Source organism: Oncorhynchus tshawytscha, unplaced genomic scaffold (assembly GCF_018296145.1).
Source record: "Oncorhynchus tshawytscha isolate Ot180627B unplaced genomic scaffold, Otsh_v2.0 Un_contig_4162_pilon_pilon, whole genome shotgun sequence".
NCBI lineage: Eukaryota > Metazoa > Chordata > Actinopteri > Salmoniformes > Salmonidae > Oncorhynchus > Oncorhynchus tshawytscha.
The window spans coordinates 23,844-46,420 of record NW_024609704.1 but is presented as its reverse complement, the minus strand read 5'-3'; the positions used below and the strand labels follow the sequence as shown (position 1 = coordinate 46,420).

General features: G+C 48.0%; 1 protein-coding gene across 2 annotated transcripts in view; it reads left to right on the top strand.

Moving 5' to 3' along the window:
• LOC112238227 (exocyst complex component 6-like) overlaps nt 1-22,577 on the top strand; it is a gene marked incomplete at its 3' end in the record, with an annotated part of 68,225 nt that overhangs the window by 26,740 nt on the left and 18,908 nt on the right. For both annotated transcript variants that reach the window (XM_042317117.1, XM_042317118.1), the window contains 4 exon segments: nt 6,624-6,795; nt 9,832-9,879; nt 10,012-10,102; nt 19,610-19,655. In XM_042317117.1, coding sequence (XP_042173051.1) covers nt 6,624-6,795; nt 9,832-9,879; nt 10,012-10,102; nt 19,610-19,655 — 357 coding nt within the window.

Genomic DNA, 22,577 nt, shown 5'->3' with positions numbered 1-22,577 from the left:
GTTAGGATTATAGCTCATTGTTAGGTGATTTTGGATGTGTTTGCTGTAGTAACCCCGGTGATCTCACACGGTATGACGATCAGAAGAGGATCCCAGTCACATTAGGAAGTAGAGGTTAACTGAAGTTAGTTTCCTGCTGAAACACAGTTCTGGTAAACCAAAGTGTGGCTGTGACACTTGTGTTCCTCTTTGGCCACCATGTGGACTGTGTTTACTAGGTTGCTGTCACTGTGTGGTGAGCCCTCAGCACCTGTCACTGCCTGGAGTTCAGAGGAAAAGTCAAACAAATGATTCATTAACAATACTTGTCTGTTATGGAAAGCAGAGTGAGCGTAATCAGACTACCTGCCACAGCTGTGTTTCTGTGGCTCTGAATGCCCATAAAGGAATAGTCGGTTATAGATACTCAACCAAATAGTCTTTCTTTATGGCCTTTCCTGTCTTTGTGTTTGTACCATTGGCGTGTGGTGTTGCAGCCGGTGGGAGGCTTTCCCTGGTCGAGGTCGTTGAGTTGGTGTGGCTTATGTGACAAATGGAAAAGAAACTAAATCAGAACGTTTAAACTGATAACGTTTTTTCCATTTCAAATGCAAATAAAAATGTCCATGTGAATTGACAAGGCAGCTGTGGTCAGTAATGGTTTAGGTCTCACGGTGCCTTTTCAGATGGGGAAGCATCCCTGTACCTCTGTTACTGTACCTCACCAAGTCTGCATATCCTTCTCATTTAACTTCTCAAAGTGTTGTCATGGTTCCTCGACTCCCATTTCTGATTTGTCAACATTTTGATTCCGCAAGGAATTGACTCCGAAGATTCAATGTTTTTGGAACGGAGGAGACTGATTAGTTTGCCGTACTTCCGAGGACAAAAACACTTGCGTCTTTCAGCAGACAGTCACAACCGTGCACTAGGCCTCTCTATCAGTACTGGCAGGTCAGCAGACAGTCAGAACCGTGCACTAGGTCTCTCTATCAGTACTGACAGGTCAGCAGACAGTCAGAACCGTGCACTAGTAGGCCTCTCTATCAGTACTGACAGGTCAGCAGACAGTCAGAACCGTGCACTAGGCCTCTCTATCAGTACTGGCAGGTCAGCAGACAGTCAGAACCGTGCACTAGGCCTCTCTATCAGTACTGACAGGTCAGCAGACAGTCAGAACCGTGCACTAGGCCTCTCTATCAGTACTGACAGGTCAGCAGACAGTCAGAACCGTGCACTAGGCCTCTCTACTCAGTACTGGCAGGTCAGCAGACAGTCAGAACCGTGCACTACTGGCCTCAGAACCGTGCACTATCAGTACTGACAGGTCAGCAGACAGTCAGAACCGTGCACTAGGCCACTAGGCCTCTGCACTATCAGTACTGGCAGGTCAGCAGACAGTCAGAACCGTGCACTAGGCCTCTCTATCAGTACTGACAGGTCAGCAGACAGTCAGAACCGTGCACTAGGCCTCTCTATCAGTACTGGGTCAGCAGACAGTCAGAACCGTACTGCACAGACAGTCAGAACCGTGCACTAGGCCTCTCTATCAGTACTGGCAGGTCAGCAGACAGTCAGAACCGTGCACTAGGCCTCTCTATCAGTACTGACAGGTCAGCAGACAGTCAGAACAGGTCAGCAGACAGTCAGCACTAGGCCTCTCTATCAGTACTGACAGGTCAGCAGACAGTCAGAACAGACAGTGCACTAGGCCTCTCTATCAGTACTGGCAGACAGTCAGAACCGTGCACTAGGCCTCTCTATCAGTCAGCAGACAGTCAGAACAGGTCAGCAGACAGTCAGAACCGTGCACTAGGCCTCTCTATCAGTACTGACAGGTCAGCAGACAGTCAGAACCGTGCACTAGGCCTCTCTATCAGTACTGGGTCAGCAGACATCAGAACAGACCTCTCTATCAGTCAGAAGACAGTCAGAACCGCACTAGGCCTCTCTATCAGTACTGGCAGGTCAGCAGACAGTCAGAACCGTGCACTAGGCCTCTCTATCAGTACTGACAGGTCAGCAGACAGTCAGAACCGTGCACTAGGCCTCTCTATCAGTACTGGCAGACAGTCAGAACCGTGCAGGTCAGCAGACAGTCAGGCCTCACTAGGCCTCTCTATCAGTACTGACAGGTCAGCAGACATTCAGAACCGTGCACTAGGCCTCTCTATCAGTACTGGCAGACAGTCAGAACCGTGCACTAGGCCTCTCTTATCAGTACTGGCAGGTCAGCCACCAGACAGACAGGCCTAGTGCACGGTTCTGACTGTCTATCAGCATTGAAAAGCTGTATCTTGCAATGTCTCGCTAGGATATTGAGATGAGGTGAGATGATTCACTCTCACACAGTCACACACAGTTTCTGGCCATGTCCACGGGTTTGCTTCATATATGGTAACCAGGGCACCAAAACTGCGGAGAAGTCGAGCCTCGTACTTCCAAACGCTCTTAGTTGTTGTGGAAATTGACCCACTGTGCTGTTCACTGTCTGTGTCTATTTCATATGGCTGAGTCTTCATTTAAATGACACAACATCCCCAGGCCTCTACAGCCGACCGTCTAGTTAGGCTACAACACTGAAAATAAGGTTTTGTGATAACTGTAACGTGATTTTAATTGTGTTTTTTTATTGGTTAGGAATTTTTCTCAGCGTTATGGTTCCCAATTTGGTTTAAAAGTTTGACCGTTCATAGCCCTATTTGCTCCATCCTGCAGTATGTCTAGACGACTCCTTTTCACTTCCTGGTTCTGCTGTGGGTGTTCTGCGTTTTGTCCAGTAGGGGGAGTCGTAGGTTCACAAACTGGACAGATCTGTTTCAACCCTGTTGTTTTGTTCCCAGTTCACACACCACCCTCAGCTTGGTGTTTGTTTAGCCATCAGATGGCGTCATGAGTCTCTGTTAGAAGGATCATGTAGCCTCAGTCTCCTAATATCAACCCATTACTTCTGCAGCCCACTGACTTTAAAGCACTAACTTCAGGCTTTGTGTACAAGGTAGTGCACTGGCTATCAGAGCCCTCCCTCCACTCTGTCCCACAGCAGCCCAGCCTACACTGTTGGTTAGGTGGTATCTCAGCCCAGCCCAGCCTACACTGTTGTTTAGGTGGTATCTCAGCCCTGCCCAGCCTACACTGTTGGTTAGGTGGTATCTCAGCCCAGCCTACCCTGTTGGTTAGGTGGTATCTCAGCCCAGCCTACCCTGTTGGTTAGGTGGTATCTCAGCCCAGCCAAGCCAGTTGGTTAGGTGATATCTCAGCCCAGCCAAGCCTGTTGGTTAGGTGGTATCTCAGCCCAGCCAAGCCTGTTGTTTAGGTGATAACTCAGCCCAGCCAAGCCTGTTGGTTAGGTGGTATCTCAGCCCAGCCTACCCTGTTGGTTAGGTGGTATCTCAGCCCAGCCAAGCCTGTTGGTTAGGTGATATCTCAGCCCAGCCAAGCCTGTTGGTTAGGTGATATCTCAGCCCAGCCTACCCTGTTGGTTAGGTGATATCTCAGCCCAGCCCAGCCTACCCTGTTGTTTAGGTGATAACTCAGCCCAGCCCACCCTGTTGGTTAGGTGATATCTCAGCCCAGCCTGCCCTGTTGTTTAGGTGACATCTCAGCCCAGCCTACCCTGTTGGTTAGGTGATATCTCAGCCCAGCCTGCCCTGTTGTTTAGGTGACATCTCAGCCCTGCCCAGCCTACACTGTTGTTTAGGTGGTATCTCAGCCCAGCCCAGCCTACACTGTTGTTTAGGTGGTATCTCAGCCCTGCCCAGCCTACACTGTTGGTTAGGTGCTATCTCAGCCCAGCCTACCCTGTTGGTTAGGTGGTATCTCAGCCCAGCCCACCCTGTTGGTTAGGTGGTATCTCAGCCAGCCTACCCTGTTGGTTAGGTGATATCTCAGCCCAGCCCACCCTGTTGGTTAGGTGGTATCTCAGCCCAGCCAAGCCTGTTGGTTAGGTGATATCTCAGCCCAGCCAAGCCTGTTGGTTAGGTGATATCTCAGCCCAGCCTGCCCTGTTGTTTAGGTGACATCTCAGCCCTGCCTAGCCTACCCTGTTGGTTAGGTGACATCTCAGCCCTGCCCAGCCTACACTGTTGGTTAGGTGATATCTCAGCCCAGCCAAGCCTGTTGGTTAGGTGATATCTCAGCCCAGCCTGCCCTGTTGTTTAGGTGGTATCTCAGCCCTGCCCAGCCTACACTGTTGGTTAGGTGATATCTCAGCCCAGCCTACCCTGTTGGTTAGGTGATATCTCAGCCCAGCCTACCCTGTTGGTTAGATGGTAGCCCAGCCTACCCTGTTGGTTAGGTGATATCTCAGCCCAGCGTACACTGTTGGTTAGGTGATATCTCAGCCCAGCCTACCCTGTTGGTTAGGTGGTAGCCCAGCCCAGCCTACCCTGTTGGTTAGGTGATATCTCAGCCCAGCCTACCCTGTTGGTTAGGTGATATCTCAGCCCAGCCTACCCTGTTGGTTAGGTGGTAGTCCAGCCCAGCCTACCCTGTTGGTTAGGTGACATCTCAGCCCAGACTACCCTGTTGGTTAGGTGGTAGCCCAGCCCAGACTACCCTGTTGGTTAGGTGATATCTCAGCCCAGCCTACCCTGTTGGTTAGGTGACATCTCAGCCCAGCCTACCCTGTTGGCTAGGTGACATCTCAGCCCAGACTACCCTGTTGGTTAGGTGGTAGCCCAGCCCAGCCTACCCTGTTGGTTAGGTGACATCTCCGCCCAGACTACCCTGTTGGTTAGGTGACATCTCAGCCCAGCCCAGTCTACACTGTTGGTTAGGTGGTATCTCAGCCCAGCCTACCCTGTTGGTTAGGTGGTATCTCAGCCCAGATTACCCTGTTGGTTAGGTGACATCTCAGCCCAGACTACCCTGTTGGTTAGGTGACATCTCAGCCCAGACTACCCTGTTGGTTAGGTGACATCTCAGCCCAGACTACCCTGTTCGTTAGGTGACATCTCAGCCCAGACTACCCTGTTCGTTAGGTGACATCTCAGCCTAGACTACCCTGTTCGTTAGGTGACATCTCAGCCTAGACTACCCTGTTGGTTAGGTGACATCTCAGCCCAGCCTACCCTGTTGGTTAGGTGACATCTCAGCCCTGCCCAGCCTACACTGTTGGTTAGGTGATATCTCAGCCCAGCCTACCCTGTTGGTTAGGTGACATCTCAGCCCTGCCCAGCCTACACTGTTGGTTAGGTGGTATCTCAGCCCAGTCTACCCTGTTGGTTAGGTGATATCTCAGCCCAGCCTACCCTGTTGGTTAGATGGTAGCCCAGCCCAGCCTACCCTGTTGGTTAGGTGATATCTCAGCCCAGCGTACACTGTTGGTTAGGTGATATCTCAGCCCAGCCTACCCTGTTGGTTAGGTGGTAGCCCAGCCCAGCCTACCCTGTTGGTTAGGTGATATCTCAGCCCAGCCTACCCTGTTGGTTAGGTGGTAGTCCAGCCCAGCCTACCCTGTTGGTTAGGTGATATCTCAGCCCAGCCTACCCTGTTGGTTAGGTGACATCTCAGCCCAGCCTACCCTGTTGGTTAGGTGACATCTCAGCCCAGCCTACCCTGTTGGTTAGGTGACATCTCAGCCCAGACTACCCTGTTGGTTAGGTGGTAGCCCAGCCCATCCTACCCTGTTGGTTAGGTGATATCTCAGCCCAGCCTACCCTGTTGGTTAGGTGGTAGTCCAGCCCAGCCTACCCTATTGGTTAGGTGACATCTCAGCCCAGCCTACCCTGTTGGTTAGGTGACATCTCAGCCCAGCCTACCCTGTTGGTTAGGTGACATCTCAGCCCAGCCTACCCTGTTGGTTAGGTGACATCTCAGCCCAGACTACCCTGTTGGTTAGGTGACATCTCAGCCCAGACTACCCTGTTGGTTAGGTGACATCTCCGCCCAGACTACCCTGTTGGTTAGGTGACATCTCAGCCCAGCCTACCCTGTTGGTTAGGTGGTATCTCAGCCCAGATTACCCTGTTCGTTAGGTGACATCTCAACCCAGACTACCCTGTTGGTTAGGTGACATCTCAGCCCAGCCTACCCTGTTGGTTAGGTGGCGGTAGCCCAGCCCAGCCTACCCTGTTGGTTAGGTGACATCTCAGCCCAGCCTACCCTGTTGGTTAGGTGACATCTCAGCCCAGCCTACCCTGTTGGTTAGGTGACATCTCAGCCTAGACTACCCTGTTGGTTAGGTGACATTTCTTGTTGCCCCTTTTTGTATCTCCCCTGTTCCCTGACCTTGTATCTCCCCTGTTCCCTGACCTTGTATCTCCCCTGTTCCCTGACCTTGTATCTCCCCTGTTCCCTGACCTTGTATCTCCCCTGTTCCCTGACCTTGTAACTCTCCTGTTCCCTGACCTTGTGTGTTTCAGATCTAACTCCCCTGTTCCCTGACCTTGTATCTCTCCTGTTCCCTGACCTTGTGTGTTTCAGATCTAACTCCCCTGTTCCCTGACCTTGTAACTCTCCTGTTCCCTGACCTTGTAACTCTCCTGTTCCCTGACCTTGTATCTCCCCTGTTCCCTGACCTTGTATCTCCCCTGTTCCCGGACCTTGTATCTCCCCTGTTCCCTGACCTTGTAACTCTCCTGTTCCCTGACCTTGTCTGTTTCAGATCTAACTCTCCTGTTCCCTGACTTTGTGTGTTTCAGGTCTGTGTACGATGACCAGCCTAATGCCCACAAGAGGTTTATGGAGAAGCTTGAGGTCAGGATCCGTAACCATGACAGAGAGATAGAGAAGATGTGCAACTTCCACCACCAGGGGTTTGTGGACGCCATCACCGAGCTGCTCAAAGTCCGTGCCGACGCAGAGAAACTGATGGTGAGACAGGAGACCCAATCAAATCAAAGTGTATTAGTCACGTGCTGCGAATATAACAGGTGTAGTGAAATGCTGACTTACAGGCTCAAACCAACAGGTGAAATGCTGACTTACAGGCTCAAACCAACAGTGCGAAAAAAATGGTGTGGTGTGGTGTGGTGTGGTGTGGTGTGTGTGTGTGTGTGTGTGTGTGTGTGTGTGTGTGTGTGTGTGTGTGTGTGTGTGTGTGTGTGTGTGTGTGTGTGTGTGTGTGTGTGTGTGTGTGTGTGTGTGTGTGTGTGTGTGTGTGTAGGTAAGTAAAGAAATAAAACAACAGTAAAAAGACATTTGAAATAAGAGTAGCGAGGCCATATACAGACACCGGTTAGTCAGGCTGATTGAGGTAGTTTGTACATGTAGATATGGTTAAAGGGACTATGCATGTTTGATGAACAGAGAGTAGCAGTAGCGTAAAAAGAGAGCTAAAGAAATGGAAACTATGGATCAATCTACTCTACCTCTGTTCAACCAGGGATAGTAGTGGATCTATCTAGTCTACCTCTATGTTCAACCAGGGATAGTAGTGGATCTATCTAGTCTACCTCTATGTTCAACCAGGGATAGTAGTGGATCTATCTACTCTACCTCTATATTGAACCATGGATAGTAATGGATCTATCTACTCTACCTCTATGTTCAACCAGGGATAGTAGTGGATCTATCTACTCTACCTCTATATTGAACCATGGATAGTAATGGATCTATCTACTCTACCTCTATGTTGAACCAGGGATAGTAGTGGATCTATCTACTCTACCTCTATGTTCAACCAAGGATAGTAGTGGATCTATCTAGTCTACCTCTATGTTCAACCATGGATAGTAGTGGATCTATCTAGTCTACCTCTATGTTCAACCATGGATAGTAGTGGATCAATCTAGTCTACCTCTATGTTCAACCAGGGATAGTGTTGGATCTATCTAGTCTACCTCTATGTTCAACCAGGGATAGTAGTGGATCTATCTACTCTACCTCTATGTTGAACCCGGGATAGTAGTGGATCAATCTAGTCTACCTCTATGTTCAACCAGGGATAGTGTTGGATCTATCTAGTCTACCTCTATGTTCAACCAGGGATAGTAGTGGATCTATCTAGTCTACCTCTGTTCAACCAGGGATAGTAGTGGATCTATCTAGTCTACCTCTATGTTCAACCAGGGATAGTAGTGGATCTATCTAGTCTACCTCTGTTCAACCAGGGATAGTAGTGGATCTATCTAGTCTACCTCTGTTCAACCAGGGATAGTAGTGGATCTATCTAGTCTACCTCTATGTTGAACCAGGGATAGTAGTGGATCTATCTAGTCTACCTCTATGTTGAACCAGGGATAGTAGTGGATCTATCTAGTCTACCTCTATGTTGAACCAGGGATAGTAGTGGATCTATCTAGTCTACCTCTATGTTCAACCAGGGATAGTAGTGGATCTATCTAGTCTACCTCTATGTTCAACCAGGGATAGTAGTGGATCTATCTAGTCTACCTCTGTTCAACCAGGGATAGTAGTGGATCTATCTAGTCTACCTCTATCTTGAACCAGCGATAGCGTCCCCCTCAGCCCTCTCTCACCCCCTCAAAGTTTTGAGGATCAACTAGAAGCACAGAAGGACGTAAAAGAAGGTCACATGTAGAAATGGGTGAACTTCCCCTTTTAAGGGTTCTTATAGAGAAGGAACTATGAGAGGTTTCTCCTCCTAGATGACATCATTCACTGTCTCCCTCCCCCAGGACTGAGCCGGTCTAGGTTCCCCCAGGACTGAGCCGGTCTAGGTTCCCCCCGGACTGAGCCGGTCTAGGTTCCCCCAGGACTGAGCCGGTCTAGGTTCCCCCAGGACTGAGCCGGTCTAGGTTCCCCCAGGACTGAGCCGGTCTAGGTTCCCCCAGGACTGAGCCGGTCTAGGTTCCCCCGGACTGAGCCGGTCTAGGTTCCCCCGGACTGAGCCGGTCTAGGTTCCCCCGGACTGAGCCGGTCTAGGTTCCCCCCCCGGACTGAGCCGGTCTAGGTTCCCCCGGACTGAGCCGGTCTAGGTTCCCCCGGACTGAGCCGGTCTAGGTTCCCCCGGACTGAGCCGGTCTAGGTTCCCCCCGGACTGAGCCGGTCTAGGTTCTCCCCGGACTGAGCCGGTCTAGGTTCCCCCCGGACTGAGCCGGTCTAGGTTCCCCCAGGACCGAGCCGGTCTAGGTTCCCCCAGCCCAGCTGCACCGAGGCCAGCTCTCTTTAACTCTCTTTCCCCAGCTGAAAGTGGTCATTAGATGAGTAGATGGTCTGATTGGTCGACCCAAGGTTGTAACTGGACCAATCATTAGCCAGTATATGAAGCATGTTCAGATAACAGGGCAGCAGGTACTGCAGCAGATCAACTAGCTCACTGGCCATTTTTCTCCCACAGATTAATGAGACTTTTTAATTAACCCCAGAATAAATGGCTTCCTTATTACCATGAGCTAATGAGACGCAATGTGGGAACCTCCCTGTGTGGTCGTTCTGTCCCTACTGTCCCCCTGCACCTGCAGCTGCCTACCTCCCTCCTAACTCAGCCTGTTATCTCCGGATCCCTCCACTCTGTGAATCAACCAGCCAGTGACTGTTTTGTATTCAGCTCTGAAACCCAATGTTTAATTACCAGAAAATGCAGTGGGCTCTTTCACTGTAGACAATGAATGGCACATGGAGCTCATTGAGGTTATCAGGAAAGGGCCCACTGGTCAATTGGGTCATTGAATTGAATTGTTTGACAAGACCTGTAGAGACAAGTAGAGTTCAAACATCCTCAACGTAGAATTGACAAGTTTGTCACAGAATCTGTTGGGGGGGGAAGGACTGTCATAATCTATTACGCCGCATAAAAGCTTCCATGCCGACCAACAGTTCCAAGTTCCCGTTGCAGATTGAATCAGAATTTGCCTTTGTCCCTGTGCCCTCATGGAGGCTGATCTCATTACAAGGTGAGCAGCTACGACAGGAAGTTGTCTGACAGTAGTGATCTTTTTATTTAAGGGCCAGGTTACCGACACGAACAGAAGACTACAAGACGCCGGCAGAGAGGTAAGACTCTTCGTCTCCCGTGTCAGTGTTGCCTGTGGTCAGTTAGAGGACAGATGGAGACAGGAAGAACCTCTGACTGACCTCTCTGCGTAATTGGGGAGGTCTTAACTCTTTTGACCTCTCTTATGTAAGGTGACAGCCCAAACGGAGGAGGTGATTCGCTGTCGGATACAGCAGAGGAACATGACTACCACTGTGGAGAGACTACAGCTGTGTATACCTGGTGAGATATAATATAACATCTATAAACACTGTGTGTTCTGAAAGCTACCTCTCCCCTCTCTTCTTTCTGTTCTAAAAGCTACCTCTCTTCTTTCTGTTCTAACAGCTACCTCTCTTCTTTCTGTTCTAACAGCTACCTCTCTTCTTTCTGTTCTAACAGCTACCTCTCTTCTTTCTGTTCTAACAGCTACCTCTCTTCTTTCTGTTCTAACAGCTACCTCTCTTCTTTCTGTTCTAACAGCTACCTCTCTTCTTTCTGTTCTAACAGCTACCTCTCTTCTTTCTGTTCTAACAGCTACCTCTCTTCTTTCTGTTCTAACAGCTACCTCTTCTTTCTGTTCTAACAGCTACCTCTCTTCTTTCTGTTCTAACAGCTACCTCTCTTCTTTCTGTTCTAACAGCTACCTCTCTTCTTTCTGTTCTAACAGCTACCTCTCTTCTTTCTGTTCTAACAGCTACCTCTCTTCTTTCTGTTCTAACAGCTACCTCTCTTCTTTCTGTTCTAACAGCTACCTCTCTTCTTTCTGTTCTTAAAGCTACCTCTCTTCTTTCTGTTCTAACAGCTACCTCTCTTCTTTCTGTTCTTAACAGCTACCTCTCTTCTTTCTGTTCTAACAGCTACCTCTTCTTTCTGTTCTAACAGCTACCTCTTCTTTCTGTTCTAACAGCTACCTCTTTCTTTCTGTTCTAACAGCTACCTCTCTTCTTTCTGTTCTAACAGCTACCTCTCTTCTTTCTGTTCTAACAGCTACCTCTCTTCTTTCTGTTCTAACAGCTACCTCTCTTCTTTCTGTTCTAACAGCTACCTCTCTTCTTTCTGTTCTAACAGCTACCTCTTCTTTCTGTTCTAACAGCTACCTCTTTCTTTCTGTTCTAACAGCTACCTCTCTTCTTTCTGTTCTAACAGCTACCTCTCTTCTTTCTGTTCTAACAGCTACCTCTCTTCTTTCTGTTCTAACAGCTACCTCTTCTTTCTGTTCTAACAGCTACCTCTTCTTTCTGTTCTAACAGCTACCTCTCTTCTTTCTGTTCTAACAGCTACCTCTTTCTGTTCTTTCTTTCTGTTCTTAAAGCTACCTCTTCTTTCTGTTCTTAAAGCTACCTCTCTTCTTTCTGTTCTAACAGCTACCTCTTCTTTCTGTTCTTAAAGCTACCTCTTCTTTCTGTTCTAACAGCTACCTCTTCTTTCTGTTCTAACAGCTACCTCTCTTCTTTCTGTTCTTTCTGTTCTTAAGCTACCTCTCTTCTTTCTGTTCTTAAAGCTACCTCTCTTCTTTCTGTTCTTAAAGCTACCTCTCTTCTTTCTGTTCTTAAAGCTACCTCTCTTCTTTCTGTTCTTAAAGCTACCTCTCTTCTTTCTGTTCTAACAGCTACCTCTCTTCTTTCTGTTCTAACAGCTACCTCTCTTCTTTCTGTTCTTAAAGCTACCTCTTCTTTCTGTTCTAACAGCTACCTCTCTTCTTTCTGTTCTAACAGCTACCTCTCTTCTTTCTGTTCTAACAGCTACCTCTCTTCTTTCTGTTCTAACAGCTACCTCTCTTCTTTCTGTTCTAACAGCTACCTCTCTTCTTTCTGTTCTTAAAGCTACCTCTTCTTTCTGTTCTAACAGCTACCTCTTCTTTCTGTTCTAACAGCTACCTCTTCTTTCTGTTCTAACAGCTACCTCTCTTCTTTCTGTTCTTAAAGCTACCTCTTCTTTCTGTTCTAACAGCTACCTCTCTTCTTTCTGTTCTTAAAGCTACCTCTCTTCTTTCTGTTCTAACAGCTACCTCTCTTCTTTCTGTTCTAACAGCTACCTCTCTTCTTTCTGTTCTAACAGCTACCTCTTCTTTCTGTTCTAACAGCTACCTCTCTTCTTTCTGTTCTAACAGCTACCTCTTCTTTCTGTTCTAACAGCTACCTCTTCTTTCTGTTCTAACAGCTACCTCTCTTCTTTCTGTTCTAACAGCTACCTCTCTTCTTTCTGTTCTAACAGCTACCTCTCTTCTTTCTGTTCTAACAGCTACCTCTCTTCTTTCTGTTCTAACAGCTACCTCTCTTCTTTCTGTTCTAACAGCTACCTCTCTTCTTTCTGTTCTAACAGCTACTTCTTCTTTCTGTTCTAACAGCTACCTCTCTTCTTTCTGTTCTAACAGCTACCTCTCTTCTTTCTGTTCTAACAGCTACCTCTCTTCTTTCTGTTCTAACAGTTCTAACCTCCTCTCTTCTTTCTGTTCTAACAGCTACCTCTCTTCTTTCTGTTCTAACAGCTACCTCTCTTCTTTCTGTTCTAACAGCTACCTCTCTTCTTTCTGTTCTAACAGCTACCTCTCTTCTTTCTGTTCTAACAGCTACCTCTTCTTTCTGTTCTAACAGCTACCTCTCTTCTTTCTGTTCTAACAGCTACCTCTCTTCTTTCTGTTCTAACAGCTACCTCTCTTCTTTCTGTTCTAACAGCTACCTCTCTTCTTTCTGTTCTAACAGCTACCTCTCTTCTTTCTGTTCTAACAGCTACCTCTTCTTTCTGTTCTAACAGCTACCTCTCTTCTTTCTGTTCTAACAGCTACCTCTTCTTTCTGTTCTAACAGCTACCTCTCTTCTTTCTGTTCTAAAAGCTACCTCTCCTCTGTTCTAACAGCTACCTCTCTTCTTTCTGTTCTAACAGCTACCTCTCTTTCTCTGTTCTAACAGCTACCTCTCTTCTTTCTGTTCTAACAGCTACCTCTCTTCTTTCTGTTCTAACAGCTACCTCTCTTCTTTCTGTTCTAACAGCTACCTCTCTTCTTTCTGTTCTTAAAGCTACCTCTTCTTTCTGTTCTAACAGCTACCTCTCTTCTTTCTGTTCTAACAGCTACCTCTCTTCTTTCTGTTCTAACAGCTACCTCTCTTCTTTCTGTTCTAACAGCTACCTCTCTTCTTTCTGTTCTAACAGCTACCTCTCTTCTTTCTGTTCTAACAGCTACCTCTCTTCTTTCTGTTCTTAAAGCTACCTCTTCTTTCTGTTCTAACAGCTACCTCTCTTCTTTCTGTTCTTAAAGCTACCTCTCTTCTTTCTGTTCTAACAGCTACCTCTCTTCTTTCTGTTCTAACAGCTACCTCTTCTTTCTGTTCTTAAAGCTACCTCTCTTCTTTCTGTTCTAACAGCTACCTCTCTTCTTTCTGTTCTTAAAGCTACCTCTCTTCTTTCTGTTCTAAAAGCTACCTCTCTTCTTTCTGTTCTAACAGCTACCTCTCTTCTCTGTTCTAACAGCTACCTCTCTTCTTTCTGTTCTTAAAGCTACCTCTCTTATTTCTGTTCTAACAGCTACCTCTCTTCTTTCTGTTCTAACAGCTACCTCTCTTCTTTCTGTTCTTAAAGCTACCTCTCTTCTTTCTGTTCTAACAGCTACCTCTCTTCTTTCTGTTCTAACAGCTACCTCTCTTCTTTCTGTTCTAACAGCTACCTCTCTTCTTTCTGTTCTAACAGCTACCTCTCTTCTTTCTGTTCTAACAGCTACCTCTCTTCTTTCTGTTCTAACAGCTACCTCTCTTCTTTCTGTTCTAACAGCTACCTCTCTTCTTTCTGTTCTAACAGCTACCTCTTCTTTCTGTTCTTAAAGCTACCTCTCTTCTTTCTGTTCTAACAGCTACCTCTCTTCTTTCTGTTCTTAAAGCTACCTCTCTTCTTTCTGTTCTAACAGCTACCTCTCTTCTTTCTGTTCTAACAGCTACCTCTTCTTTCTGTTCTTAAAGCTACCTCTCTTCTTTCTGTTCTAACAGCTACCTCTCTTCTTTCTGTTCTTAAAGCTACCTCTCTTCCCTCTGTTCTAACAGCTACCTCTCTTCTTTCTGTTCTTAAAGCTACCTCTTCTTTCTGTTCTAACAGCTACCTCTCTTCTTTCTGTTCTAACAGCTACCTCTCTTCTTTCTGTTCTAACAGCTACCTCTCTTCTTTCTGTTCTAACAGCTACCTCTTCTTTCTGTTCTAACAGCTACCTCTCTTCTTTCTGTTCTAACAGCTACCTCTTTCTTTCTGTTCTAACAGCTACCTCTCTTCTTTCTGTTCTAACAGCTACCTCTTTCTTTCTGTTCTAACAGCTACCTCTCTTCTTTCTGTTCTAAAAGCTACCTCTCTTCCCTCTGTTCTAACAGCTACCTCTCTTCTTTCTGTTCTAACAGCTACCTCTCCCCTCTGTTCTAACAGCTACCTCTCTTCTTTCTGTTCTAACAGCTACCTCTCCCTCTGTTCTAACAGCTACCTCTCTTCTTTCTGTTCTAACAGCTACCTCTCTTCTTTCTGTTCTAACAGCTACCTCTCTTCTTTCTGTTCTAACAGCTACCTCTCTTCTTTCTGTTCTAACAGCTACCTCTCTTCTTTCTGTTCTAACAGCTACCTCTCTTCTTTCTGTTCTAACAGCTACCTCTCTTCTTTCTGTTCTAACAGCTACCTCTCTTCTTTCTGTTCTAACAGCTACCTCTCTTCTTTCTGTTCTAACAGCTACCTCTTTCTTTCTGTTCTAACAGCTACCTCTCTTCTTTCTGTTCTAACAGCTACCTCTCTTCTTTCTGTTCTAACAGCTACCTCTCTTTCTTTCTGTTCTAACAGCTACCTCTCTTCTTTCTGTTCTAACAGCTACCTCTCTTCTTTCTGTTCTAACAGCTACCTCTCTTCTTTCTGTTCTTAACAGCTACCTCTCTTCTTTCTGTTCTAACAGCTACGTCTCTTCTTTCTGTTCTAACAGCTACCTCTCTTCTTTCTGTTCTAACAGCTACCTCTCTTCTTTCTGTTCTTAAAGCTACCTCTCTTCTTTCTGTTCTAACAGCTACCTCTCTTCTTTCTGTTCTAACAGCTACCTCTTCTTTCTGTTCTTAAAGCTACCTCTCTTCTTTCTGTTCTAACAGCTACCTCTCTTCTTTCTGTTCTAACAGCTACCTCTCTTCTTTCTGTTCTAACAGCTACCTCTCTTCTTTCTGTTCTAACAGCTACCTCTCTTCTTTCTGTTCTAACAGCTACCTCTCTTCTTTCTGTTCTAACAGCTACCTCTCTTCTTTCTGTTCTAACAGCTACCTCTCTTCTTTCTGTTCTAACAGCTACCTCTCTTCTTTCTGTTCTAACAGCTACCTCTCTTCTTTCTGTTCTAACTAGTTCTAACAGCTACCTCTCTTCTTTCTGTTCTAACAGCTACCTCTCTTCTTTCTGTTCTAACAGCTACCTCTCTTCTTTCTGTTCTAACAGCTACCTCTCTTCTTTCTGTTCTAACAGCTACCTCTCTTCTTTCTGTTCTAACAGCTACCTCTCTTCTTTCTGTTCTAACAGCTACCTCTCTTCTTTCTGTTCTAACAGCTACCTCTCTTCTTTCTGTTCTAACAGCTACCTCTCTTCTTTCTGTTCTAACAGCTACCTCTCTTCTTTCTGTTCTAACAGCTACCTCTCTTCTTTCTGTTCTAACAGCTACCTCTCTTCTTTCTGTTCTAACAGCTACCTCTCTTCTTTCTGTTCTAACAGCTACCTCTCTTCTTTCTGTTCTAACAGCTACCTCTCTTCTTTCTGTTCTAACAGCTACCTCTCTTTCTGTTCTACAGCTACCTCTTCTTTCTGTTCTAACAGCTACCTCTCTTCTTTCTGTTCTAACAGCTACCTCTTCTTTCTGTTCTAACAGCTACCTCTTCTTTCTGTTCTAACAGCTACCTCTCTTCTTTCTGTTCTAACAGCTACCTCTCTTCTTTCTGTTCTAACAGCTAAAACAGCTACCTCTCTTCTTTCTGTTCTAACAGCTACCTCTCTTCTTTCTGTTCTAACAGCTACCTCTCTTCTTTCTGTTCTAACAGCTACCTCTCTTCTTTCTGTTCTAACAGCTACCTCTCTTCTTTCTGTTCTAACAGCTACCTCTCTTCTTTCTGTTCTAACAGCTACCTCCTTCTTTCTGTTCTAACAGCTACCTCTCTTCTTTCTGTTCTAACAGCTACCTCTCTTCTTTCTGTTCTTAAAGCTACCTCTCTTCTTTCTGTTCTAACAGCTACCTCTCTTCTTTCTGTTCTAACAGCTACCTCTCTTCTTTCTGTTCTTAACAGCTACCTCTCTTCTTTCTGTTCTAACAGCTACCTCTCTTCTTTCTGTTCTAACAGCTACCTCTTCTTTCTGTTCTAACAGCTACCTCTTCTTTCTGTTCTAACAGCTACCTCTCTTCTTTCTGTTCTAACAGCTACCTCTCTTCTTTCTGTTCTAACAGCTACCTCTTCTTTCTGTTCTAACAGCTACCTCTCTTCTTTCTGTTCTAACAGCTACCTCTTCTTTCTGTTCTAACAGCTACCTCTTCTTTCTGTTCTAACAGCTACCTTCTTTTTCTGTTCTAACAGCTACCTCTTCTTTCTGTTCTAACAGCTACCTCTCTTCTTTCTGTTCTAAAAGCTACCTCTCTTCTTTCTGTTCTAACAGCTACCTCTCTTCTTTCTGTTCTAACAGCTACCTTCTAACAGCTACCTCTTCTTTCTGTTCTAACAGCTACCTCTCTTCTTTCTGTTCTAACAGCTACCTCTCTTCTTTCTGTTCTAACAGCTACCTCTCTTCTTTCTGTTCTAACAGCTACCTCTCTTCTTTCTGTTCTAACAGCTACCTCTTCTTTCTGTTCTAACAGCTACCTCTTCTTTCTGTTCTAACAGCTACCTCTCTTCTTTCTGTTCTAACAGCTACCTCTCTTCTTTCTGTTCTTAAAGCTACCTCTCTTCTTTCTGTTCTAACAGCTACCTCTCTTCTTTCTGTTCTAACAGCTACCTCTCTTCTTTCTGTTCTAACAGCTACCTCTTCTTTCTGTTCTAACAGCTACCTCTCTTCTTTCTGTTCTAACAGCTACCTCTCTTCTTTCTGTTCTAACAGCTACCTCTCTTCTTTCTGTTCTAACAGCTACCTCTTCTTTCTGTTCTAACAGCTACCTCTCTTCTTTCTGTTCTAACAGCTACCTCTCTTCTTTCTGTTCTTAACAGCTACCTCTCTTCTTTCTGTTCTAAAAGCTACCTCTCTTCTTTCTGTTCTAACAGCTACCTCTCTTCTTTCTGTTCTAACAGCTACCTCTCTTCTTTCTGTTCTTAAAGCTACCTCTCTTCTTTCTGTTCTAACAGCTAACAGCTACCTCTTCTTTCTGTTCTAACAGCTACCTCTCTTCTTTCTGTTCTAACAGCTACCTCTTCTTTCTGTTCTAACAGCTACCTCTCTTCTTTCTGTTCTAACAGCTACCTCTCTTCTTTCTGTTCTTAAAGCTACTCTCTTCTTTCTGTTCTAACAGCTACCTCTCTTCTTTCTGTTCTAACAGCTACCTCTCCCCTCTGTTCTAACAGCTACCTCTCTTCTTTCTGTTCTTAAAGCTACCTCTTCTTTCTGTTCTAACAGCTTCTCTTCTTTCTGTTCTAACAGCTACCTCTCTTCTTTCTGTTCTAACAGCTACCTCTCTTCTTTCTGTTCTAACAGCTACCTCTTCTTTCTGTTCTAACAGCTACCTCTCTTCTTTCTGTTCTAACAGCTACCTCTCTTCTTTCTGTTCTAACAGCTACCTCTCTTCTTTCTGTTCTAACAGCTACCTCTTCTTTCTGTTCTAACAGCTACCTCTCTTCTTTCTGTTCTAACAGCTACCTCTCTTCTTTCTGTTCTAACAGCTACCTCTCTTCTTTCTGTTCTAACAGCTACCTCTCTTCTTTCTGTTCTAACAGCTACCTCTCTTCTTTCTGTTCTAACAGCTACCTCTTCTTTCTGTTCTAACAGCTACCTCTCTTCTGTTCTGTTCTAACTGTTCTAGCTACCTCTCTTCTTTCTGTTCTTACAGCTACCTCTCTTCTTTCTGTTCTTAAAGCTACCTCTTCTCTCTGTTCTAACAGCTACCTCTCTTCTTTCTGTTCTAACAGCTACCTCTCTTCTTTCTGTTCTAACAGCTACCTCTTCTTTTTCTGTTCTAACAGCTACCTCTCTTCTTTCTGTTCTAACAGCTACCTCTCTTCTTTCTGTTCTAACAGCTACCTCTCTTCTTTCTGTTCTAACAGCTACCTCTTCTTCTTTCTGTTCTAACAGCTACCTCTCTTCTTTCTGTTCTAACAGCTACCTCTTCTTTCTGTTCTAACAGCTACCTCTCTTCTTTCTGTTCTAACAGCTACCTCTTCTTTCTGTTCTTAACAGCTACCTCTCTTCTCTCTGTTCTAACAGCTACCTCTTCCCTCTGTTCTAAAATCTAACTCTCCCTCTGTTCTAACAGCTACCTCTTCTTTCTGTTCTTAAAGCTACCTCTCTTCTCTCTGTTCTAACAGCTACCTCTCTCTTTCTGTTCTAACAGCTACCTCTCTTCTTTCTGTTCTAACAGCTACCTCTCTTCTCTCTGTTCTAACAGCTACCTCTTCTTTCTGTTCTAACAGCTACCTCTTCCCTCTGTTCTAACAGCTACCTCTCCCTTTCTCTGTTCTAACAGCTACCTCTTCCCTCTGTTCTAACAGCTACCTCTCTTCTCTCTGTTCTAACAGCTACCTCTCTTCCCTCTGTTCTAACAGCTACCTCTTCTTTCTGTTCTAACAGCTACCTCTTCCCTCTGTTCTAAAATCTAACTCTCCCTCTGTTCTAACAGCTACCTCTCTTCTTTCTGTTCTAACAGCTACCTCTCTCCCTCTGTTCTAACAGCTACCTCTTCTTTCTGTTCTAACAGCTACCTCTTCTTGGACTCTGTTCTAACAGCTACCTCTTCCCTCTGTTCTAACAGCTACCTCTCTTCTCCTCTGTTCTAACAGCTACCTCTTCTCTCTGTTCTAACAGCTACCTCTTCCCTCTGTTCTAACAGCTACTCTCTCTTTCTAACAGCTCCTCTCTTTCTGTCTAACAGCTACCTCTTCTCTCTGTTCTAACAGCTACCTCTCTTCTCTCTGTTCTAACAGCTACCTCTTCTTTCTGTTCTAACAGCTACCTCTCTTCTCTCTGTTCTGGAACAGCTACCTCTTCCCTCTGTTCTAAAATCTAACTCTCCCCTCTGTTCTAACAGCTACCTCTCTTCTCTCTGTTCTAACAGCTACCTCTTCCCTCTGTTCTAAAATCTAACTCTCCCCTCTGTTCTAACAGCTACCTCCTTCTTTCTGTTCTAACAGCTACCTCTTCCCTCTGTTCTAACAGCTACCTCTTCTTTCTGTTCTGGAACAGCTACCTCTCTGGAGTGGACTCCTCTGTTCTAACAGCCTACCTCTCTTGGACTCTCTGTTCTAACAGCTACCTCTCTTCTTTCTGTTCTAACAGCCTACCTCTTCTCCTCTGTTCTGGAACAGCTACCTCCCTCTTCTCCTCTGTTCTGGAACAGCTACGCTCCCTCTTCTTTCTGTTCTAACAGCTACGCTCTCTTGGACTCCTCTGTTCCTCTGGAACAGCTACCTCTCTTCTTTCTGTTCTAACAGCTACCTCTCTTCTTTCTGTTCTAACAGCTACCTCTCTTCTTTCTGTTCTAACAGCTACCTCTCTTCTCTCTGTTCTAACAGCTACCTCTTCCCTCTGTTCTAAAATCTAACTCTCCCCTCTTATTGTTCCTTTTTGCAGTCCTAGAAATGTACAGTAAATTGAAGGAGCAGCTGGAATCCAAAAGGTATGTGCACCTCCTTACTCTCCTCACTATGTTCACTGTTGTCGTCATCAATGTTACTCCACCACAATATATTAACAATAAAGTCCCTGTCTCTAGACAACATGGTGCTTTGGACAGTAAGACCTTAACGCTTTCCTAGAAACCCTCTCTGGCTCAATATAGCTCACAATCAAAAGGCTTTACGTCTCAGAATTCTGAACAATTCACAGAAATAATGACTGAAGGAAACTGTGCATAGAAGCTATTTCAATGGAACCAAGCAGAGGGGAAGTGAAGCTCACGCTGAACCTGACAGTGATGACCCTTCCCCGTCGCTTAACGTCTGTTTAATCAGTCACAACACATCACGGGGAGAGGTCACCATTCAAACGCAGGACAGTTGACCTTGTGTGTGCCCTTCTTCACAGCACAGCGCTGGCCTAGACAACATTGCTGTCACAGGCGCCGGTTAGAGAGTTGGAAAGAGACTTCCTAGCTTTGCCATCGATGGCTTCTGTGACATCATCAGCGCCACTGAGGGAAATCTATATTTTAAAGTAGACCACTTTCTTCTATATGTTTATTGGCGGTAGACAAACTGAAAATGGGTAGGCCTCTAGCGCCTCCCTCTGGAGTGGACAGGCCTCTAGCGCCTCCCTCTGGAGTGGACAGGCCTCTAGCGCCTCCCTCTGGAGTGGACAGGCCTCTAGCGCCTCCCTCTGGAGTGGACAGGCCTCTAGCGCCTCCCTCTGGAGTGGACAGGCCTCCCTAGCGCCTCCCCCTCTGGAGTGGACAGGCCTCTAGCGCCTCCCGCCTCCTCTGGAGTGGACAGGCCTCTAGCGCCTCCCTCTGGAGTGGACAGGCCTCTAGCGCCTCCCTCTGGAGTGGACAGGCCTCTAGCGCCTCCCTCTGGAGTGGACAGGCCTCTAGCGCCTCCCTCTGGAGTGGACAGGCCTCTAGCGCCTCCCTCTGGAGTGGACAGGCCTCTAGCGCCTCCCTCTGGAGTGGACAGGCCTCTAGCGCCTCCCTCTGGAGTGGACAGGCCTCTAGCGCCTCCCGCTGGAGTGGACAGGCCTCTAGCGCCTCCCGCTGGAGTGGACAGGCCTCTAGCGCCTCCCGCTGGAGTGGACAGGCCTCTAGCGCCTCCCCTCTGGAGTGGACAGGCCTCTAGCGCCTCCCGCTGGAGTGGACAGGCCTCTAGCGCCTCCCTCTGGAGTGGACAGGCCTCTAGCGCCTCCCGCTGGACAGTGGACAGGCCTCTAGCGCCTCCCGCTGGAGTGGACAGGCCTCTAGCGCCTCCCTCTGGAGTGGACAGGCCTCTAGCGCCTCCCCCGCTGGAGTGGACAGGCCTCTAGCGCCTCCCGCTGGAGTGGACAGGCCTCTAGCGCCTCCCTCTGGAGTGGACAGGCCTCTAGCGCCTCCCTCTGGAGTGGACAGGCCTCTAGCGCCTCCCGCTGGAGTGGACAGGCCTCTAGCGCCTCCCGCTGGAGTGGACAGGCCTCTAGCGCCTCCCGCTGGAGTGGACAGGCCTCTAGCGCCTCCCTCTGGAGTGGACAGGCCTCTAGCGCCTCCCTCTGGAGTGGACAGGCCTCTAGCGCCTCCCTCTGGAGTGGACAGGCCTCTAGCGCCTCCCGCTGGAGTGGACAGGCCTCTAGCGCTCCCGCTGGCGGCCTCCCGCTCCTCTGGAGTGGACAGGCCTCTAGCGCCTCCCTCTGGAGTGGACAGGCCTCTAGCGCCTCCCTCTGGAGTGGACAGGCCTCTAGCGCCTCCCGCTGGAGTGGACAGGCCTCTAGCGCCTCCCGCTGGAGTGGACAGGCCTCCCGCTGGAGTGGACAGGCCTCTAGCCTCCCTCTGGAGTGGACAGGCCTCTAGCGCCTCCCTCTGGAGTGGACAGGCCTCTAGCGCCTCCCTCTGGAGTGGACAGGCAGGCCTCTAGCGCCTCCCGCTGGAGTGGACAGGCCTCTAGCGCCTCCCGCTGGAGTGGACAGGCCTCTAGCGCCTCCCTCTGGAGTGGACAGGCCTCTAGCGCCTCCCGCTGGAGTGGACAGGCCTCTAGCGCCTCCCGCTGGAGTGGACAGGCCTCTAGCGCCTCCCTCTGGAGTGGACAGGCCTCTAGCGCCTCCCTCTGGAGTGGACAGGCCTCTAGCGCCTCCCTCTGGAGTGGACAGTGGACAGGCCTCTAGCGCCTCCCTCTGGAGTGGACAGGCCTCTCCCTCTGGAGTGGAGCGCCTCCGCCTCCCTGGAGTGGACAGGCCTCTAGCGCCTCCCGCTGGAGTGGACAGGCCTCTAGCGCCTCCCTCTGGAGTGGACAGGCCTCTAGCGCCTCCCGCTGGAGTGGACAGGCCTCTAGCGCCTCCCTCTGGAGTGGACAGGCCTCTAGCGCCTCCCTCTGGAGTGGACAGGCCTCTAGCGCCTCCCGCTGGAGTGGACAGGCCTCTAGCGCCTCCCTCTGGAGTGGACAGGCCTCTAGCGCCTCCCGCTGGAGTGGACAGGCCTCTAGCGCCTCCCGCTGGAGTGGACAGGCCTCTAGGCCTCCCGCTGGAGTGGACAGGCCTCCCGCTGGAGTGGACAGGCCTCTAGCGCCTCCCTCTGGAGTGGACAGGCCTCTAGCGCCTCCCTCTGGAGTGGACAGGCCTCTAGCGCCTCCCTCTGGAGTGGACAGGCCTCTAGCGCCTCCCGCTCTGGAGTGGACAGGCCTCTAGCGCCTCCCGCTGGAGTGGACAGGCCTCTAGCGCCTCCCGCTGGAGTGGACAGGCCTCTAGCGCCTCCCTCTGGAGTGGACAGGCCTCTCCCGCTGGAGTGGACAGGCCTCTAGCGCCTCCCTGGAGTGGACTGGAGTGGACAGGCCTCTAGCGCCTCCCGCTGGAGTGGACAGGCCTCTAGCGCCTCCCTCTGGAGTGGACAGGCCTCTAGCGCCTCCCGCTGGAGTGGACAGGCCTCTAG